Here is a 23373-nt window from a genome sequence, read left to right on the forward strand (position 1 = left end):
TTGCCCAGAAATCTGGCATATTTAATTAGTGCTAGTAAACAAGCAGAGTTTCAAATTTAATTCTTCCTTCTTTCATTCCTATAAACCTCAAGCCATTGAAGGCCTACTTCTGACATTAGTCTCGTTGGGGCTGCTGGGGAATACCGAGGCAGGTCTTAGCCACGTCTGGGGAATGGGCCTAGTCTCTTCCAGGCAAGAAGGGAAATGGGAGTTGTTGTTTTTTTTAAATAAAATTTGAGATTGTTAAAAAAAAATTTTAAGTGATAATCTGCAGGTCATCAACCACAAGGGTCCTTTTTACTGTTTGTAATGCTAAATGGTTCAAGATGGGAGAATTGTCCTACAAGGCATTTATCCTCATTGAAGTACAAGGATCTGATTTGTTGCTACTCTGGTACTTGCATGGAAATGTTTTTAAAGATCAGATTACAGAGCATTTGAGTTCAGCAGCCAGTCATTGCCAGTACATTTCCTCTAGCTGTGAACCTTTAGGTTGGTGCCACAAGTGGACAAACTAAACCGTAAAAGTATCAGTTGCTGTTTGTGTTTTTGCTCCTCAGCCACATCCTGTGGTCTGTGATACGTGTCCTGTGTGGAAAAGGCCATTCTGTGCCACTGCACTAATATTCAGGAACTATTTTAAGTCTGGATTAGTAACATCTCTTCTACCAATTTAAGCATGACAGCCACGGTATGTCTCCAGACAAGCAATATGCCGGTAAACACGCTAGAAAACCATAAAGCTCTTATTAGTTACAACTGGAAACCAGACTTTGTAACTGCAACCACATAAAACAAAGAAATGACACCAGTATTTACATTTAAAAAATACAGGGATGGACACCATCTTGTTGGCTTTCAAGACAGCTGCTTTTCTTTTTTTAAAAATGTTTGTTTAAACAGACAAAATCTCTGCTCTGTGGAACCCAAAAAACTTGTCCCTTCCACCAACAGAAAAGTTGGTCCAATAGAAGATACTACCTCACCCACCTTCTCTCTCTCATATCCTGGGACCAACAAGGCTACAACAACACTGCAAAAATCTCTTGTATTTATTCTAAAAGCAGTTCCCCCACCCTCAACCCATCTTCTGCATTAAGTAAATTAACAGGTGAAGAACAAGGTTCAGTTTGTATGGAGCTTCTATTCTGCAGTAGTCCTACAGAGGAAGGAAGGTACCCTACTGCTCTAAACACTGGCTTAATCCATTGAGTTAGCCAAGATTCCTGCTCTAGTTTTCCTCTGTCCACTGTGCTATTTTAACCGCAGTCTGGTCACTTTGTAAAAGGAACAAAATTACCAGCTCTCATTCTTGAGTAGTTATGCAGGCCCTGGTAAGTGGGTGAAAGATGAAAAAGACTCTTTAAATACCTAGACCTGTCTTCAGTGTGCGGTGTGTGTGGTATGTTTACATTCAGTTGGAGTTTAAGGATGTAGGGTTCCAACTTTAACATCCTCCCAAAAGCATTTTAGGTGTAAGCTCGTTTCTTCCTAGTAAGTAATATGATTCAGTGACTTCTGTTATTGCCATTAAAAGATCTGGAAATTTTAAATCACGAGTAATCTATTCTAAACAGAAAATAAGCCAGTGTGGTTCCAACCACTGTAATTTTGTGTTTAAAAATGTTAATTTGAACTCTTGGTGAACATCTTATTCTTTTTGCAGTAACGATAGATTTTTCCTGAGCTTTTTTCCTGCTGGCGCTTACATCCATGGCCCCATGGTATTTCTGAGGGTGTTCTTTATAAACTAATAATTAGAACTCTCTGCATGTAAACATTTTATCTGAATTAAAGTGATGATCGGCGATCTCTGTTAATTGGTTTTAATCTAATTCCAACTCTGCTTTGCTTTTAAGTCTGGTTAGAGATGGCAGTCGTACTAGAGTTCTGTCTTTTCTAATTACTAGTTTAATTTTCATTAACTTATTTTATACCTTTGGAATATCATTAGACAAGAAACAAATGTGTCCTGTGTAATTTATGGCTGTTGAGGAAAATATTATTTAAATATTCTAGTGTGTGTTTTCTGTAGCCCTTATTACAGAAAGGGTATAACTTCACTGCAGGTCTCTAATCTGGGTGTTGCCTATCCCCCCTGCCATTCACACACCTCTCACCTGGGTTTGTTAAGCCCAGGCTAGCATACATGGCTGAGGAATAGGTTTGGGCCAGGGTTTCACTGAAGCCTGGGCTGGCAACCCACCTATTTTGCAATGAGGATGCAGGCTAATCAAGCTTGGGTGCTGGTTGTTGACCAAAGCCTTCCACAATTTCAGCTGGTATTTTGTTGCCCTCTATCTCTGTAGCATGGTAGGGCTTTCCAGTACGGATGTATCACCAAGGATAGGTAAGCCTGGGCTCCTCTGGAGTGAAGATATACCCATAGTGATGTTCATTAACTTCTGGCTAGGCTGGAGCCATTCAGTTGATTGCCCTTACCTGACAGACTAAATAGGTTTCCATTCATACATACTGAGTGAGATCTGTCAGGGAGCAAGGTGGGGCTGATGTGTTAACCGGCTCGCAAAAGGGCAGCAGTTCTGTGAATCTGCAATGCGAATCTGTTTGGCTTCTTTGATTTAAATCCTTGTTGTGTATCAAAAGTGAGACAGAAGCACTAGGCCCCGAAGGGAACTGCAGTTCAGAACACTAATTCAGCAGAGAGGTGACCACAGAGAGCATGAAATGACAGTACTTCTCTCACCATATATCAAGGTCCAAGGAAGTAACAGTGCTACTGGATTTACTGCAGGGGAAGTCCTATATGGGCTTAGACCGAGACACCTTTAATAATGTCAAACATAAGAATACTTGACTTTTTCCCTTTGGGTTTATACATGCTTCCTGTCCCCTCTTTCTTCCCTCCTATGCTGTAAGCTTTTTGTGGGGCCAGGACAGTCTTACCCAAGTTTTGCACAGCACCACGCTCACAGCGCTAAATAATGACGAGATCATAAAAACAAGAGTTTAAAAAAAAAAAAACAGAAAAAACCTGCTCCTTCTACCAGACAGTCTTGGCAGGCTCTTCTTGGGCCCCATGGAACGTGATTATGGCAAAAGAGATGAATGTTGTGTTGGATTTGCCAAGCAGGGGACTCCATCTCCCTTCAGCCTGCTTCCCACTGCGCATCCCCTTCCTCCTGGCCAGGTGAGGGGAAAGGTCCTAGACCAGGAATGGCTGGGCTCAGTTTGGAAGCCTCTGGTGTACCTTGGCTAGCCAGGAGCTGCAGAGACGGTGAAACAGCAGCCAGGTGGCAAGCAGGGATCTGGAGAGAAGCTGGATTCAGAGCGGAATCCCTAGAACTGCACTGAGAGCTGCGTGTGAAACAGGCTGTGACTGCCGAACCGTACAGCTGGGTGCAGGCCTGTGTGGGAGTTGCTGGGGAGCAGCAGTGGTTGGGCAGGGAGTCAGTGCAGAGGGGCCCCAATGAGAGATGGTAACTGAGCCTGGTAAACGCTTGAACAGAGACTGGACTGAGAAGGGCACCCCAGGCATTATCCCTGAAGAGTCTTGACTCTTTACTGGGCTACCCAAGGTACCCAGAAGAACTGCTGCTGCTCACTTTGAATTGTAACTGTCTAAGGGTATGTCTACACTATGAAATTAGGTCGATTTTATAGAAGTCGATTTTTAGAAATTGATTTTATTCAGGTGATTGTGTATGTCCCCACTAAGTGCATTAAGTCAGCGGAGTGTGTCCTCAATACCGTGGCTAGCATCGACTTACGGAGCGGTGCACTGTGGGTAGCTTTCCCGCAGTCTCCACTGCGCATTGGATTCTGGGTTAAGCTCCCAATGCCTGATGGGGCAAAAACATTGTCGAGGGTGGTTTTGGGTACATGTCGTCAGTCGCTCCTCCCTCCCTCCCTCCCTCCATGAAAGCAACAGCAGACAATCATTTCGCGCCTTTTTTCCTGGGTTACTCATGCAGATGCCATATGACGGCAGGCATGGAGCCCGCTCAGCTCACCGCTGCTGTTGTGAGTATTGTAAACACCTTGCGCATTATCCTGGAGTATGTGCAGAACCGGGCTAAGAGACGCCAGCACGAGGACGATTGTGATGAGGACATGAACACAGACGTTCCTGAAAGCACGGGCTGTGGCAATTGGGACGTCATGGCGGCAGTGGGGCTGGTTGATACAATGGAATGCTGATTCTGGGCTCGGCAAACAAGCACAGACTGGTGGGACCGCATAGTGTTGCTGGTATGGGATGATTCACCGTGGCTGTGAAACTTTTGCAGGCGTAAGGCCACTTTCCTTGAACTTTGTGAGTTGCTTTCCCCCACCCTGAAGCTCAGGAATACCAAGATGAGAGCTGCCCTGACAATTGAGAAGCAAGTGGTGATAGCCTTGGGAAGCTTGCAACGCCTGACTGCTACCGGTCAGTTGGGAATCAGTTTGGAGTGGGCAAGTCTACTGTGGGGACTGCTGTGATCCAAGTAGCTAATGCAGTCACTGACGTTCTGCTATCAAGGGTAGTGACTGGGAAATGTGGAGGTCATATTGGATGGCTTTGCTGCAATTGGGTTCCCTAACTGTGGTAGAGTGATAGACGGAACACATATCCCTATCTTGGCACTGGACCACCTTGCCAACCAGTATATAAACCGCAAGGGATACTTCTCAATGGTGCTGCAAGCACTGGTGGATCACAAGGGACGTTTCACCGACATCAACATGGGATGGTCAGGAAAGGTGCATGACGTTTGCATCTTTAGGAACTTAGGGCTGTTCGAGAAGTTGCAAGAAGGGACTTCCTTCCCAGACCAGAAAATTACCGTTGGGGATGTTGAAATGCCAATATTTATCCTTGGGGACCCAGCCTACCCCTTGCTCCCATGGCTCATGAAGCCATACACAGGCAGCCTGGACAGTAGTAAGGAGCAGTTCAACTATAGGCTGAGCAAGTGCAGAATGGTGGTAGAATGTGCCTTTGGATGTTTAAAAGCTCGCTGGAGATGTTTGCTGACTAGGTTAGACTTCAGCTAAACCAATATTCCCATTGTTATTGCTGCTTGCTGTGTGCTCTATAATATCTGTGAGAGTAAGGGGGAGACGTTTATGGCAGGGTGGGAGGTTGAGGCAAATCGTCTGGTGGCCAATTTTGAGCAGCCAGACACCAGGGCGATTAGAAGAGCACAGCTAGGCGCGCTGTGCATAAAAGAGGCTTTGAAAACCAGTTTCATGACTGGCCAGGCTACAGTGTGACAGCTGTGTGTGTTTCTCCTTGCTGCAAACCCGCCCCCTTTGTTGATTTTAATTCCCTGTAAGCCAACCACCCTCCCCCCTTCGATCACAGCTGGCAAAGGAAATAAAGTAACTATTGTTTTGAAACCATGCATTCTTCCTTTTATTAATTAAAAAAAAAAGTGAGATAACTGACAAGGTAGCCTGGGTGCGGTGGGGTGCAGGAAGAGGGAAGGACAAGGCCACATGGCTTATTGTAGCCACTCTACAAATCAAAACTGTTTGAATGACAGCCTTCTGTTGCTTGGGCCATCCTCTGGAGTGGAGTGGCTGGGTGCCCGGAGCCTCCCCCATCGTCTGGGTGAGGAGGATATGGAACTTGGGGAGGAGGGCAGGCAGTTATACAATGGATGCAGCAGGGGTCTATGCTCTTGTTGGCTTTCCTGCAGCTCCAACAGGTGCTTCATCATGTCTATTGGCTCCCCCATTAGCCTCAGCATCGCCTTCTGCCTCTGCTCTTCATGCTTGCTTAATGCTTTCTGCCACTGAATGCCTCCATGCATTAAGCTGTGCCCTATCAATGCTGGAGGACTGGGATAGGGGTAGCTCAGTGGTTTGAGCATTGACCTGCTAAACCCAGGAGGTTGTGAGTTCAATCCTTGAGGGGGCCATTTAGGGATCTGGGGCAAAAATTGGGGATTGGTCCTGCTTTGATAAGGGGGTTGGACTAGATGATCTCCTGAGATCCCTTCCAAACTTGATATTCTATGATTCTATGACTGCATGAGCTCAGAAAACATGTCATCACGAGTGTGTTTTTTTTCTCCTTCTAATCTGCAATCACCTCAGGGACGGAGATGATTGGGGGAGCATAGAAATATTTTGCACCTGGGGGGAGATAAAAAGGGAGAGTATAATTTAAGATGATACATTTCTGAGAACAAAAGGGAGACTCTTTCACAGTGAATCAAGCAATTCACAGCAGACAGCACATGTGCTTTTGGTACATGGTCACATTTTTCCTTTTATATTGAGCACCTGCCAGTATGGTGACACATCACACACGGCTGGGCAACAGAATTCGGTTTCCAGGCAGCCATGGTAAGCCTTTTGGTATGTGGGGTTGGCTTCTTCCGCCTTCATAAAATGTGGGAATGGTTTCAAACTGTGGCGCCATCCTTTCCCATAGCAAGCAATGCCGGCTGGGTTTAAAAGGAGGGGCTGCAGTTTTCAGGTGGATGTGCAGCACGCAGCTCCCCCCACCCCACCGCATGGCTATTCTCTGGGATGATCTCTTTTAGCCAAGCACAAAGAACCCAGCATGAATGGGGTCCTTTTACTGTTCCCTTACAAAAATTCCCCTATTTCAACCAGGTGACCATGAATGATATCACTCTCCTGAGGCTAACACAGAAAGATAAAGACCGAATGTTGCTCGAATGCCACCAAAACCCAGGACCATTCGCTGCCATGCTTTGTGCTGCAGTGATTTCAGACTACTTGCTACTGGCTTAGCGTGGTAAAGTGTCCTACCATGGAGGACAAAATAAGGCAGCCCTCCCCAGAAACCTTCTGCAAAGGCTTTCAGAGTACCTCCAGGAGAGCTTCATGGAGATGTCCATGGAGGATTCCCACTCCATCCCCAGACACGTTAACAGACTTTTCCAGTAGCTGTACTGGCCGCAAATGCATCCCGATTCTTCAGGGCAAATCAAACGTTAAACGCTATTGCGTTTAAACTCTGTACTGTAGTTACAAATGTCCACTCACCAGAGGTGCCTTCTCCAGCTTCAGGGTTGGGGATCCCGCCTTGGGAGGGTATTGGCTCCAGGGTGATGAGAAGGTCCTGGCTGCCGGGGAGAACGGATTCACCGCTTGCCTGCTGCACGTTCTCCTCCTCTTCCTCATCCACAAAATCCTCCTCCCTGTTGCGTGAGACTCCCCACTTGCAGGTGTTCATGGACAGTGGTGGGGTAGTGGTAGGGTCCCCCCCAGAATGCCATGCAGCTGATCATAGAAGCGGCATGTCTGTGGCTCTGACCTGGAGTGACCGTTTGCCTCCTTTGTCTTTTGGTAGGCTTGCCTGAGCTCCTTAACTTTCATGCGACACCTCTGTGTGTCCCTGTGTGTCCCTTGTAGCCTCTCTCCACCATGCCCTGTGCGATTTTTGGCATATATATTAGCATTTCTTCTTTTTGATCGGAGTTTGGCCTGCACAGATTCTTCTCCCCATACAGCAATCAGATCCAGTGTCGCCCTTTCTGTCCATGCTGGAGTTCGTTTGCGATTCTGGGGCGACTGCATGGTCACCTGTGCTGCTGAGCTTGCCACGCTGACCAAACAGGAAATGAAATTCAAAATTTCCCAGGGCTTTTACTGTGTACCTGGCGAGTGCATCGGAGTTCAAAGCGCTGTCCAGAGCAGTCATATTGGAGCACTCTGGGATAGCTCCCGGAGGCCAATACCATCGAAATTGCATCTGCACTATCCCAAATTTGACTCATCCTTTAGGTTGATGGAACAGGGTTGGTTGTGTAGTTGCATTCATTTTAAAATCGACCTAACGCGGCTAAATTTGACCTAGCGCCATAGTGTAGACCAGGGCTAAGCCTCTGAACCTAGGGTATTTGCAACCTTTTCCTTTCCTGCCAGCCCTAGTAAAATACCCCTTCCATTAGCCATGTGTGTCTGAGTGGTTATTGGGACCTACCGGGGTTAGTGCCTACCAGGCCCAGCTGCTGAAGCAACTTCAGTGCCTGCCTGAGTCGTGGTACACCTGGCATCCTGCAGGTTTGGTGCCCTCTGGCTCTGAGCAGCCACAGTAGTTATGAAATTACACCAGTGTGTTTTGCTTTTTGTTTGCATTGTAAAAGCAGCATGTGAAGAGGAACCGTATTTGCTGGTGTTTTATGAACATGCCACTTTGAGCTTCTTTTAAAAGACGTTCTTTTAAGACTACACAAGTTCAGTCTTGAAAAACCCATGCTTTCCTAATGAGGATTTCAGCTCTGTACCACTCGCTGCCCCTCTGCCCATGTGTGGGGCTGTGCACAACGGGGCAGGTGGTGGAGGGGTTTTCAAATCTTTCTTTAATGAATTGATTGGGCAGAAGGGGATGGCTTTCATTGGCTGTCCATTAGGTTGCCACCTTATGGGAACCATAGAGCACAGTGAAAGCTAGTGATGTTATCCTGCTGCTGGCACCACTCATTTTCACCTTGTCTTTTCTGCCCCCGGTTAAGTTTTTAGTTGCATTGTGACTATTTTAGTTGCAGTTTGGGGTGCTTGTTTTAGTGACCGTGTGGAGCCCAGCAACTGCTTTAAATCTGCAGATTTTGCAGACCAGAGATTTCCTTTGAGCCAACCACTAGTAAAATCCACCTCATCTCGGACATGACATTGGTGAAGGGGACTTGAAAGAAAGCTTCACCGAGAGCACACCTGGAGGACTCTGTGCAGTTTCTGGAGTCAGGTCCACATTACAGCGACCTACAGCTTTGACCCAGTTTTTAGTTTCACTATTTCCCATGCATTCATTGTACTTATTTGATTTAAGAAAATGTATTGGATGTCTACTGCTTGGCCCTTTGCGAACTGGTGTAGAAGGGAGCAACTTCTCTTTGAAAACTCGTGGCGAACGGGGGAAGTCCCGGATGACTGGAAAAAGGCTAATGTAGTGCCAATCTTTAAAAAAGGGAAGAAGGAGGATCCTGGGAACTACAGGCCAGTCAGCCTCACTTCAGCCCCCGGAAAAATCGTGGAGCAGGTCCTCAAAGAATCAATCCTGAAGCACTTACATGAGAGGAAAGTGATCAGGAACAGTCAGCATGGATTCACCAAGGGAAGGTCATGCCTGACTAATCTAATTGCCTTCTATGATGAGATTACTGGTTCTGTGGATGAAGGGAAAGCAGTGGATGTATTGTTTCTTGACTTTAGCAAAGCTTTTGACACTGTCTCCCACAGTATTCTTGTCAGCAAGTTAAAGAAGTATGGGCTGGATGAATGCACTATAAGGTGCGTAGAAAGTTGGCTAGATTGTCGGGCTCAATGGGTAGTGATCAATGGCTCCATGTCTAGTTGGCAGCCAGTGTCAAGTGGAGTGCCCCAGGGGTCGGTCCTGGGGCTGGTTTTGTTCAATATCTTCATAAATGATCTGGAGGATGGTGTGGATTGCACTCTCAGCAAATTTGCGGATGATACTAAACTGGGAGGAGTGGTAGATACGCTGGAGGGCAGGGATAGGATACAGAGGGCCCTAGACAAATTGGAGGATTGAGCCAAAAGAAATCTGATGAGGTTCAATAAGGATAAATGCAGGGTCCTGCACTTAGGACGGAAGAACCCAATGCACAGCTACAGACTAGGGACCGAATGGCTCGGCAGCAGTTCTGCGGAAAAGGACCTAGGGGTGACAGTGGATGAGAATCTGGATATGAGTCAGCAGTGTGCCCTTGTTGCCAAGAAGGCCAATGGCATTTTGGGATGTATAAGTGGGGGCATACCGAGCAGATTGAGGGACGTGATCGTCCCCCTCTATTCGACATTGGTGAGGCCTCATCTGGAGTACTGTGTCCAGTTTTGGGCCCCACACTACAAGAAGGATGTGGATAAATTGGAAAGAGTCCAGAGAAGGGCAACAAAAATGATTAGGGGTCTGGAACACATAACTTATGAGGAGAGGCTGAGGGAACTGGGATTGTTTAGTCTGCAGAAGAGAAGAATGAGGGGGGATTTGATAGCTGCTTTCAACTACCTGAGAGGTGGTTCCAGAGAGGATGGTTCTAGGCTATTCTCAGTGGTAGAAGAGGACAGGACAAGGAGTAATGGTCTCAAGTTGCAGTGGGGGAGGTTTAGGTTGGATATTAGGAACAACTTTTTCACTAGGAGGGTGGTGAAACACTGGAATGCGTTACCTAGGGAGGTGGTAGAATCTCCTTCCTTAGACGTTTTTAAGGTCAGGCTTGACAAAGCCCTGGCTGGGATGATTTAATTGGGGATTGGTCCTGCTTTTGAGCAGGGGGTTGGACTAGATGACCTCCTGAGGTTCCTTCCAACCCTGATATTCTATGATTAACTGGAGCTGCTCTTCAGTAGCATCCCTACAGTCCTTTGACTTTTGATGTTTGCGTAAAGCTTGTTCCCCTTCTGGGTTGCCATCTTTTCAGTCCTGCCGATTTCATGGAATAATTCTTTACCCAGGTGACTTTCCACTTGAGCATGTGTGTTGGGAGGGATAAAAAGAGCTAAAGGTTGTAAGTCTTTAAGTTGCAGACCTTCAGTTGTTACTCCTTCCTTAGTAAAACAGAAAATCTTCCAAAGCTCGATTATCTTCCTTAAATAATTTTCTAGCCCAATATAAGAAAAATGAACTTGGAGACTGGATCTGATCCAAACTGACTAAATCAAGTTCAGTTCCAGTTAGAATTGAATCACTTTTAATATGCAATAAATGGCTATGCTGTTGGCCCGATTATAGGTGTAGTTTCAGATGTTATATGGAATGTATATAATATTGGTGCTTACCATTTTGGGCAGTGCTTTAAATGTTCACAGCACTTGGCAAACATTAGAAAGAACTTTTCCTGTTGTGTATGGAACAAATAACTGCCAGAGTTCCAGTTTAAAATCTGTGAATGCCGTCTCTCCCTCTCCCATTCCCTCCACCTTTTTACTGTGCTACTTCTCTCGTCATTCACCCATTCCCTCTTCCCCCTCATTCATACGAACCCCCTCATTGCTTAGTGCCTCCTTTCTGGCACATGCTCCCTCCCTTTCGCTTTCACAGTTTCAAATCAGAGTAAGCTACTACAGAACAACATGTCTACCCTAGGGCAGTAGTTCTCAAACTTTTGTACTGGTGACCCCTTCCACATAGCAAGCCTCTGAGTGTGACCCCCTCCCCTTATAAATTAAAACCACTTTTTTATATTTTTAACACCATTATCAATGCTGGATGAAAAGCGGGGTTTGGGGTGGAGGCTGACAGCTCATGACCCCCCCCCAGGTAATAATCCCACGACCCCCTGAGGGGTCCTGACCCCCAGTTTGAGAACTCCTGCCCTAGGGGATTGCATCAGTGCAGCTACAGTGGTGCAAAATTAACCCAATGCAGGCAAGTCTTTCCACTCCCTATCCCACGTCATCTCTCCATCCTTTTTCTTTGCATGTGTGTGTAAGAAGGAGAAAGATCAGAGAGAGGGAGGGGAGGATGGGATAAGGGGAACTCGGTGCCCCCTTTTCCCCATCACTGCTCCCAGTGAGTGCCCCCAGGAGGAGAATCCAGGCCTCTGCTGCTCTGGATCCCCAGGGCTGTGTTAAGCTCCTAGAGCTTCCGCACATTGCAGCACTGGTTTCTCCCTGGCTCGTTTCCAGGGCACTGACTCTGTGGAAATGGGGTTCTTCAGCCAATGTGTCCTAAGCCCCCAAGGTCAGCACTGCCCGAGGTACCCCAGTCACTTAAACACTCTGCCAGAACTGCACCCAAAGGTTGGAGTTTACAGTGCAAGGCTCTTTGGACATGTATATTTTGCACATCCTAACACCTTTATGCTCTGTTATACTTATCCAGCTTCTGTGACCTTGCTCTCTCCTGGCCTGAGCTTCCTCTTCCTGTCTGGCCCCTGTTCCTGTGTTTCTCTTAATTTTTAAACCTCTCCTGACCTTTTTTGTTCTTCTCTTGATAAATTTCCACTGATCCTACCTTACTGCCTCCCTTCAGAGGAGACACCTAAAGTGTTTTTTCCCCTAAGGATGCAGCTGCCTTTTTGCAGGTTTCAGAGTAGCAGCCGTGTTAGTCTGTATCCACAGAAAGAACAGGAGGACTTGTGGCACCTTAGAGATGAACCAATTTATTTGAGCATAAGCTTTCATGAGCTGCCATGACATATCTGATGAAGTGAGCTGTAGCTCACGAAAGCTTATGCTCAAATAAATTTGTTAGTCTCTAAGGTGCCACAAGTCCTCCTTTTTTTTCCGCTTTTTTGCATAACCCTTTGAGGTTTAAGTACTGTCGTCAGCCTTAAGTATTTGCTTTGTATCTGTCTGGGGTTATCTGCTACAGGCCCTATCCGCAATATTGGATCCACATACATACAGGCACTCGTAATACAGCAGTCTTTCATAACACAACGTCACAGTATCAATCGGAATTAATAAATTGTACAGATCCATCACCCACCCACCTCCATTCAGCCACTTGCCCTGGGGATGGCCAGGAGGAACTGCAGACCCAAGTGGAGGAACGTGCGGTCTGCAGCAGCAAACGTTTAGCTGGGTAGAGAGCATGGGCACTCGACGACAAAACCAGCCGGGAAGCAATGGCACTTAGTGTCCCTGGGAATTGGGGCAATAGATAGTCTTGCTATTTCTATTTTAGAGATGGAGGAACTGAGGCAGAGTAAGTGATTTGTACAAGATCAGACAGTGAGTTAGCAGCAGTTCCCTGTCTAAAACGTAGATGCAGGATATGCTGGATGAAATTCTCTGGCCCATGTTATGCAGAAGGTCAGACTTGATCATCATATATCACTTTGGCCTAAAACTCTATTAATCCTGTGCTCTGACCATTAGCCTATACAGCTGTATACCCTGGGTAGAAATGTTTCAGTCATTAGCATTCTGTCTCAAGGGTAATCAGCGGTAAGAAGTGCTCTGTTGAGAAGCATTGTTTATCAAACAGTTTCATGGTTGTAACGACCCGTGTTGTATGGCATTCTTAATCATGAGTATTGTTTCAGTTTAAAGAAATCTAGAGCTATGACTTTATCCTTTGTTTTATCACTTGCATCATATCGAGGAGTTGAGAAAGAGAGATTCTGAATCACAGTATCCTGAGACCTTTATTTCTGACCCATTTGCATCCCAAACCATTATGGTGAATAAAGCCACCTTCCTATTGCAGGTGCTGTACCAATGCACTGCCTCTTTGGCAGCAATAGCGTATTAAATAGCTCGGTACAAAAAATTATATTCCTCATGTGTCATTTTTTAAGATCTCTCCCATCAGCTGGTGGTAATGTGCTACTGGAATTAATCTGTGAATATGGCATATCCACCCTTTATAACTGTCCTAAGAAACCAAGTTGCATCTTTCCTCTGTCAGTAGCTAATGTTCTAGCGTGGTTTGGGGGAGTCCGGAGCTGCTGCAGGGGCCATGCTTTGGATGAGATATAAAATAGGTCCCAGTCACACATGCTCACGGCACATTTTGTAAACTAGCAGTATTAGCCCGTGTCCTTGTTAAATTCCAGTTTGGGTAATCCCATCTCTGCCAATTTACATTCCTCCCACAGTTTCCTTTGGATGGAGTATTCACTGCTAGTTGTAAACCAGTCTCCCAAACTTGTCACGAAAGCTTACCAGCCCAGGCACAAAATCTACTACTGCTATTTTACTCCCCCATCCAAAACCCTGTCTGATCTGGGTGGGTGGGTGCATAGAATTTTGCAAGGCTGTCCTTAAACTATGCCGCTGTGCACAGTAAACAGCTACTGCATTTCAGCCCAGAGGTGACAGCATTTCGCTGGTGGGCAAAGTGCTCCTTAGTTACAAGTAGGTACATTCATTTTGTTACGTGCTTTGGGATCTCTTTGGATTAAAGGCACTGTATCAAGTTGAGGTTATAAAGTGGCTGTGATTTTGAAGAGCTGAAGTAACAGTGGGTTTTTTCCCACTGGTAATATTTACAGCCAAGAGCTGTACTGTAAATGAGCCATACATTTTATATGGACTTTTCTTCTTTAAAAAAAGGAATGCCTGAGATATTTAAAGGTTGGCTAGCAGCTTTTGCTGTAAGATTTCTGTTAGCACTGAGCTGTACACTGCTTTCGCATCCACAGCTTTACGTGAGAATGGCATCTCTGTGTTAACAGTTGAGGAACAGTGATGTACATTTGGAACAGGTGCTGACCCTGTGAGAGTGTAAGAACATAGCACGTAGTGCAGGAGATGTGAAAGATCTGTTACAGTGTGTGGGTTATACAGAATAAAAGTGCTGTATATCCTTGAGTTAAGAAGATTGAGTGAGGAGTGTGATGCATACTTAGAGCATTTCATGGTGTTTTTTAAAGGGGAACAATGCACCCTAACCACCCATGACTACAGGATGCCTGTAGATCACATGTCAATGAGTTCAAAGGTCAGAGGCCAGATTAATCCTTGCAGGTGTGAGTGCCTTTTCCTTAGGACAGGGCTCAGATTAGCGTTAGAATATGGACAGTTTCAAGTCCTTGGGCTTCATCAAGAGTATGTCTGCTCTCAATCCACAGCTGTGCAAAGTTATGGGGAGATGCCACAGGATTCCTTGTGCTCAGCTGGTTTATTTGTGAGGTGGTGGGGTTAGTGTGGCAGTATCTTATGCTTAGCAGAGAGACTTTTTGGCTTTAAACGTTCTCTGTGCTCCCTGTAGAATTATGGTTTTGACCCCAGACTGGCATTACCTCACTGTCAGTGGGAGTGCGAGGCTGGTTTGAACCTTAAGCTCTTAGTGGTCATCTCTCTTAATTAGTTTACAGTTCAAACGAGTGTCCATTTTTTTCTTCAAACAAGAGGAGTCTCCACTATCAGTGGCTGATTTCCCTGATGGAGGAAATCCTGAGCGAGAGCAGTTATCAGGCAGAAAAAGCTTGGAGCTCCATTTTCAAAGCGGTGGGAGGGGAGATGTCTGCATGAGGGCTGTCAGTGCTGCTGCCCGGTTCTGAGCGGTGTGTGAGGGGCTGCATGCTCAGACCTGTCTGGCTGCTCGTGGGGGTTTTAGTGCAGACACATCCAAACGCAGGATTTCATAGAGCCGCCTGCCACGGAGCGCTAATTTGACAAATGAAATAACTTTTTTCATGCAGTGCAAGCCTCTTCTTTTTATCCCCCATCTTCCCCTGACTTCTCGTTGCTTCACCAATGTAGATTTCCCTCCAGTGAGCCCCTCAGACCTCCTCATTAGGGCTTGATTTTTCAAACACTTACTGCCATGAAAGGCGCTTGCTACTGTGAGCAGCCCCCTTGACGTCCGTGGAAATACGCATGGTAGTAAGTACTATAGACTGATCCTGCACCATTGCATTCAGTGCGAGTTTTGCCATTTCATTTCAGTGAGGCTGGATCAAACCCTAAGTTCAGTAGCATTTGCTGGACAAAAGTGTTGCTCAGTAGCTTGATGTGCTTCATAGGAAGGTTTCCTATGTGACACAAAAGAATTCAAACAGTGGAGGTTATAATCACTGCCCATATAATGCTCCACCCAGAGAAATGTCTGGCAAGTTTTTTAACAAACAAACCTGCATTAATTATTTAACGCTTACACAACTGCAACCAGCTCCTCCTAGCAAATACTATGTGACTTTGATGCTATAATTAAAGGCCTACTGCCTTATCTGTTCAGGCTGATAAACCTGGCGTGTATCAGTATTCAAGACACAGGTTATTCAGTATTTGTTTCTCTCCCTATCAGCTGGTCCTTGTGGCTGTGACCTGTTTTTCATACTATTGTAAAGACTGTAGCAGGATGCCATCCTTCTTTTGATCTTCGTTACCACATGCTCATTTGAACGGGTGATGGAGTTTGCTGCCCTGGTAGTCGATTAGATTACTTCCCTATTTTTGCTTTCACCTGAAGATAAGACTAATACATTAAACCAAATTTTTTCCTTAGTGGCCTGTTACGATAGGGTAGTGTTATCAGTTTCGTCTAGCGTGGCTGTCCTCACCAGAGGCTTACAGTGTTTAGACCAGAGCTTCATCCACTTGACATCTGAAGCTGTGATTATAATGTAATCGGTGGCTCTGTTCTGTTGCAAATCACTTAGGTGATCTCTGAAGCACAGGAATCCTCCTCAAGAGATATCTTTGCTTTAGCCAGCCTATTATTCCCTTCTTGTCCACTTGTGCCAAACTGTACGCTAGCCTGGATACTTACCATCGGTTTGTCTTGTTGATGGAGCAGATATTATTTGATGGCGTTGTGAGCAGGATAGCCTCTTGCTTCTGGCTGTACAGTGTGCAGGGCTGTAATTTTGTAATAATGATACCTGGACTTAAATATATTTGTTTCAAAATGTTGCAGAAAGACCAGCTTGTAAATGCTCACAATGCCACAGGGAGGTAAGTACTATTGTCTCTATCTTGCCGGTGGGGAAATGGACACACAGAGGTTGTGACTGACTCTGGACCACACATGAAGTTAGTGTCAAGCCAGTATTAACTGAGGAGTTCCTGGTTTCCGCTCTTCTGTTTGAGCCATGTAATAGGGTTGGCTGCCTCCTGAGCTCCCCCTGGTGGCCAGAGATCACTGTGCAGCACCCTGCCTCTGTTTCCTTCTCTTTGGGTTAAAGCCACCCGGGCCTGGAGCTGGTTTAATAACGCAAACAGTTCAAAAATCCTCAGGGTCCCAAATTTAAAGTCCATCCCCACAACCCAAAAGCTCAAACTTAGCTCTGACATCTTCTAGCCGGAGCTCATCTTCCCAGTCTGTTCTCACAGCCCGTCCTCCCAGCTCTTCCTAGCTGCAACTCAACCTTCTGGCTCTGGCCTCAAGGCCCAAACCCAGTCTGGGTTCCCCCAGGAGCTTCCTGCTCACTGGGCTCTGGCCTCCAAACTCCCCTGATATCAATGTGTTCCCTGCAGGAGCCTTTCTCTGTGCAGTTTCCTGAGCTTCCCTCCTTTTCTTTGCAGCTTCCTGCTGCTCTTTGTAGGACAATCACCTGATCTCTCCCAGGTGTGGCTCCATAGTAATCAGGGTTGGCTGGCCACAGGCCTTCCAGCCCTTAGGGCAAGCCACCCTGGTCGTATTCACCTTTGCACTTAAGGGTGATTGCCAGGTCATGTGCATTCAGGAAGGGGAAGCCCAGCATGGTGTAGGGAAATTGGGCTTTTTGAATTAAACCCTAAAGCTAGGAATTGCCTTGCGGCGTTTTCCTTGCTTTTCCCACAGCTTTGTTTTCTGTCTTTCTGTTGCTCAGCTGTCTTTTCCCTCTTCCTTTCTCACAGGTCTGTTGCCTCCTCCCATTATTTCTATTGTTTTTTCCCCCTCTCTTCTGCTTGCTCCCTTTCCTTTCTCTGTGTCACCTTTATATTTTCTCGGGGAGTGGAGGGCGGGGGGAGAGAAATGGTCCTGGCCTTTTGCAAACCTCTTTTTGTGAGAGAGACTATCAGAATTCTCCATCCTACATAGAAAGGAGGAAACCGTTCCCAGGATGCTGTGCAGGAGGACCTCGAAACTCTAAAACTAGTGGGATTCCCTATCTTCTTTGCATATAGAATATTGCTATAAGGGCTTCCTTTCATAGCCACATCCGGCCCATTGATAACATCAGTCCTGGAGCATTACTAGGTGAGCTCATGTTTTTGTTAGTGAAGTAATCCCCTCCAAGTTTATATACCAGTTTTTAGTGTAGCACACTTTACATTACACTTTACATTAGCTTGAGCTGAATGACGCACTTGAGAAATGCTCCTAAATTAAAGTAGAATTGTCCTGCTTATATGCCTTGATAATCCAATCCAATAAATAAGAGACATACACAGAAAAACATTTTCAACAGAACACTCTGGTGTTCACTGTGGTCAGGTATAAAGAAATGTTCCCTGCATACTAGTATTGTGGGTTTCTGTCACGCTCTATACAGAGAACTCCTCTTTCCACGTCATCCCAAGACAACTGGCCCAGAGTTGTAAGTGATCCTTTTCCTGGCCTAACTAACTAATAAAAGTAAAAAGGCAAGTGCTCTTGATCCTGGTGAAAGCAGAACAAAGGTGTGTGTGTGTGTGTGCGGGTGGGGGAGTACACACTGGTAGGATGTGTTGGGTCAAGCTTCATAATTGAATTCAGACATCAAAGGGGAAAGAGCTAAAAACGAAGTCCGGTTCAGGTGCAGGTGGGAGTTTCTCTCCTTACTAACCCTTCTTGGTTGATGAGTCTCGTTAAAAATATCTCCCACAACTTGATAGTGTTTTATTATTATTGACTAACCTAGCACAGTCCCTATGTTCTGCTCTGGCAATAGGAAAGGTGATCAGACATCCCTCTCCTTGTGCCAGAATGTTTTTGAATGAGACGAGTTTAGTATGGAGAGAAAAGCAAAATCAATGTGAAATGCCAGAGTCCACCGTGTATGCTGTAATACAGGGCTTCACACCGTCTTTAAAGGGAAAGAGGATGCGCAGGGGGAAGGAATAAATGGGCCTCACTGCTCTAGAGAATGTGAACTGTCCTTTGTTCTTAACACAGATTCAAATCAATAGAGAATACTGAGAGTTGCCAGAAATACTACTGCTGCGACCAGTTATAGGTAGGACCTCTGCATTCACAGCTGGTCAGCGAGGGCCGGTGATGAGAGAGTATTTGAATGGCCTTTTCTGGGTGACTCCATCACATAACCACGTGCTCTGTCCTGGAGCTGTAACCTAGTATGGTGTTCCAGTGGGAAAGGTGTGCCGCCCCCTTCTCTCAAAGGCCCCCCCCAACGTGGTGTTGGAAGAAATACAACTGTTGCCTCCTTGAAGTGACTCGTGTTCGTTAGAGGAGTAGGACATTAAAAGGTGCTGGAGTTGCAATGCCCACAGGTTAGTCTTTAAATGACTGTACCCTGACATTACCCGCTGTAACTTGCAGCAGGCTGGGCCCATTACCTTGGTTTTCTCCCCAGCAATGTACAATCTCAGCTTACAAAGGAAATGTAGCAGGAATAATGACTTTTGGGGGGAAGCGTTTTCCCCTGTAATCGGTCAGTACAGAGCCAGCAGGTGTACATTTATAGACAGACTCCAGTGATGGCAGTCATCGCTGTTCATTTCTTTGTTAAGCCTGCAGTAGGTGGGTAGCAATACATTTGCCCCTTGTAAACTTTTATTATTCAATGCTTTAACAACAAGGTAGAGCTCTTAAAAATGGCTTTGGTGTGAGTTCCCTGTTTTCTTTTCTCTTCCAGGCATCCTCGAATGCACATCAGGACAGCGCTGGCGGATGCCCATCTATACTGCCTGAAGAAGTACGTGGTGGACTTCCTTGCCGAAAATAGGTAAGGAATGGGCAGAGGGAGGTGGTGATGCCAGACGTTTAATGTGATACGTAGCTGTCTGTCTACAGGGTTCTGTTAAACTGCGTTTTGCATCTGTTTCTAAAATCAAATAACTTGTCCAAACACTTAAGCTGTGTTTAAAAATCTCTGATTTCTAACCAGAGCCCTTGTTTTAACTCCTGCAACAGCAAAATTAAAAAGCAGACAAATTTGCCTCCGTTCTGATAATGTCACCATGTCTCTTGTTTCTACCTACACAGCTGTACTTCCTAGGCTATTCGTTTCTTATAGAGTTTCCTCACTGAGTTGAGTCGTAAATACATTTCACGCCTATTTCTTTTTCTCCCGCACACACTCAGTAATCACCTTTTTCTCTCCCCCTCCCCACCCACTAAACCCATAGGCAGGCTATCTCTGTAGCATCCTATGCTCTTAGTTTGTGGTGTTCCCATGTGGAAACTCTGAGACCACCCACCAAGGGTGAGAAAAACATCCGTTTATGCAAGAGGAGAGTGATCCTGGCTATAACATTTCATGAAACAGGAGAAAAAAATCAACGTGTTTACCTTAAACCAAGCACAGCTAGTAGTTCAGCCTGGGGACGACTTTCAGTTCCTAGATCTTCTGTGGCATCTGTCATGCCCACTACAGATCGTGAATGTGCACTAAGTTCTCGGCTATATTTTCCCCCTTTGAGGTGAGGTGGAGGCTAAAGGTCATGACTAGATGTTGAATTCATAGCCATATTTCTTAGCAGAGCAACTGACAGGAGAGAGAACATTGAGGAAGGAAGGAATTTCTTGTGGCCTTGATCATGAAGGAAGGCACAAATACATGACGCACGCCCTCTCTTGGGTATTTGGTTGGAGGCTCCACACGTGGAAAGTTTGCAGGATCAGGGTTGTATGTGTGTGCCTTTTAAAGGGAAAATCAGTAACAAATCTCCAGGGGACACTCTCGCCACTGTTGAGTGTAGTGCTTCTCTGTTGCTGGGACTGGTACTTGGGATCATTTGTACCAGTCAGTTGAATTAATCATAGGCACTGGAAACAAATCTGCAAGATGGAAATGCTTGATTGGCCCCGGGTAGCTGGTTCTTGGAGCAGTCAAAGCTCCCAGTGCTCTGTGAGAGTTCATTTTAGAAGGCAGGTGGCATTTGTGGAGTCATGTTTATGGGTCACATGACATCAGAGCGAAACATAGTTTGCGCCTTTCTTTCCTAAGTGAACACATAGGGCCAAATTTTCACAAAGGCCTCAACCCACTTAATTTTACAGGTGCAAATGGTGATGTTAGATGTGTCATGCCTTTCACTGCCTCACTGTCTATATTGTGCCCTCTTGGTCTGTTTCTTGTCTTAAATTAGCTGGTAAACTCTGGGTCATCTCTGTTTATATGTTTGCACAGTGCTTCACATAACTCAGGCCTGGTCCCTGTGTGCTAGACAAATAATCATTTCAGAGGGATAGAAAGCAGCATCTTTTTATTGGCATCCGTAAAAGGCATGTGCAAAATTAGATAGCATTTTTGAAAATTTGACTCATAATATTTTTGAGGCTTTATGCTACTTTCTTTGAAGCCAGGGAGGTTTTACTTCGGCAAGAGCAGGATTGCACTTTCTGTTATGAAAATGCCAAATTCTGTTCACACCTATAACTGTTCCCTGTCCTCTTTACAAGAGCTCTTCATTTGTGCAGTTATCATTGGTTGTCTTTTATCTGTATGCTGAATAGGTCCACATCTCCTAAATTAGGTCTGATTTTCTAAGCCCTTTAAATTATAATTGACTTCTTGGCTGCATGTGTCATACCATTTAGTTAACATTTTCAAGACTTGATAACAAAACTCAGATTACCAACCACAGGTGGCTGCTTGTTTATCTTTATTCAGCTACATGTTTGTTATTCAACCAATAACCAACTGCGAGAGAGCCAACCATGGTACAGTATCTCCATGCTTGGAAAATGGGATTCCTGCCACAATGAATAACCCAGGCTTTCAGGCTTCCGGCATTGGTGGGCATTCTCAGCTTGTTTTTCTTTTCTGGGGGAAGGGAAGGACAGTGCATACTCAGAGACCTTTCCATGCTCAGTAGCAGTATTCCAGGACGTTTGAAAGATCCTGTGGAATATTTTTGCCTCAAAATTACTGACGTTTATATGATTGTTTTTCAGTCCAGAGAAAACTTTCATTAAGATTTTATTTCTCTGCAATTCCATGCTGGAGCTGGAGAAGCTCAGATGCCTTGTTTAAGTTTGAGTGTGGTTAAAACTAACAGCAGGGCCTGAAGTGAACAGTGAAGCTGTTGTACTGTGCCAGGAAGCACTGACACAGTGTACTTCCTTGGTATTGCAATATTTACATTGTGTTAATATTGGAACCTGGGGATGTGATGGTGGGAATAACTTGTCTTTTTCATTGTTGCAGCATGAGTGAGGGATCCACACTTTTGTTTTCATTGTATTTTAACATACAAAAGGAGAAAACACCTGGCCTAGCAGTTAAAAGCTTGGCTCCCAGGGCCAGCTATGGTGCAGCATGTTGCAGAGGAAGATTATGATTACTGGCAGGTTGAGGGATTGCCTGGGGAGCAGTTGTGCTTTTGTCCTTTATTAGGAAAAGTTCAACTTTTACAATACTTTTCCTGTACCTTTTTTAGGAGGATTTCTTCCTCCGGATGTGTTAACTGCAATATCAGGATACTTTATACATACTACCTTTCAAAAATAATAGTAATGAATCTTGTGAATCCATTTTTGTAAAGTGGTAGGGAGCACAGAGTGCCTGTCATTCCGGACAGCATAAGGGACTGGTCTACACACAGCGTAGCACCAGTTTAATTGAAGATGTGAGTTTTAAACTGGTTTAATTATATCAGTGCACTTTTGGGTGGGGAGGCACTTAAATCAATTTGAATGTCTTAAATTGGGCTACCTTAAATCAGTTTCTAGTCCATTTAAAATCATCTGATTTAATACACTGAGTTGCAGTTTAAATAAACTGGTGCACACACTGTATGTAGACAAGTCCAAAGTTGCTGAGCATCAGCTATAAAGGGGGGGAAATATCCTTTAACAACAGCTTAACCAATTCACGGTTGGTTGAAGTACGACTGTTGCTTTGGATATAAGAGGGTCACACCCCAGAGAAGCCATCCAGTAGTGCAAGATTTCTAGAGAAGACCCTGCTTTTGTGGGTCAGGAACAGGATACAGTGTCAGGATTCCAGCATTCTGTTACCAGCTCTACCACGGGCTTCCTTCGTGACCATGGGCAAGTCATTTCTTTTCTCTGTGCCTCAGTTTCCAACTCTGCCCGGGATATTGGGAGACTAAATTAATCAATGTTTGTAAAGTGCTTAGAACTATCTGATGGAAGATGCTAAGAGAGGGCAAATTCTTATTAACCAGTCCATAACTCAGCTCTCTGAACTTCAGGCTTGATAATATATTAAATGTGATGGAGTAACTGATATTCCTGCTAGAAGTTCTGTTATGTTACAGCGAAGTCTGTTGGCAAAGCAAACAAGTTCTAGAGCTTCCGAAAAGCAAGGTTCCCTAGTGCATCTGAATGATAGTCTATGAAAACTGGCATTATTTTTGTCTATGTATTATGTGTACATCAAATACTGCAATTTTTGTGTCCTTGCAAAGTCAAGAGGTCACACACCCTTGTTATTGTTTATTTAAACCTGGGAGAGGTTTTTCAGGGTTTATTTCTTCACAGAAGGAAAAACACTCTTTGCGTGTGAAAAGGTAGATCTTTTTGGCAGTTAAAATACCCCCCAAACCCCACACATCTCTCAAAAGCTATCCCAATTCTGAATTCCGGCGGAATAGGTCTATGGACTTGTGACAGTCCCACCCTGCCCTTGGCACAATACACACACGTTACACTAAGTTGGTCTAAACTTGCTGTCTTCCTGGGGAGGACCTGTAATGTAAACTTAAACACCGAGAAACAAACTTGGTCTAAAATTTACCCTGAGCTTGGCTGTTCCTAGGGATTTTCCCTGCAGGACCCTCTGTTCCCTCTGCCTGCGAGAGATTGGAGCTGATGGGACCGCCTTGGTGTTGGCGCCATGGTGAGTCAGCAGAATATCCCTACATCTCTGAGCAGGAGACCCTGATACCAGCGTGACTCAATAGAAGACCTTGCTTCTTCTC

General features: G+C 45.3%; 1 protein-coding gene across 1 annotated transcript in view; it reads left to right on the forward strand.

The window, feature by feature from the left end:
* The window catches only part of EIF2B3 (eukaryotic translation initiation factor 2B subunit gamma), a 136045-nt gene that overhangs the window by 57559 nt on the left and 55113 nt on the right, over positions 1-23373 (forward strand). Inside the window, exon 6 of the mRNA XM_084636893.1 lies at positions 19119-19208. Within this exon, the coding sequence (XP_084493019.1) occupies positions 19119-19208 (90 nt within the window). The remainder of the gene's footprint in view (positions 1-19118; positions 19209-23373) is intronic.

Source organism: Lepidochelys olivacea (genome assembly GCF_965140295.1).
Source record: "Lepidochelys olivacea isolate rLepOli2 genome assembly, chromosome: 8".
Classification (NCBI taxonomy): domain Eukaryota; kingdom Metazoa; phylum Chordata; order Testudines; family Cheloniidae; genus Lepidochelys; species Lepidochelys olivacea.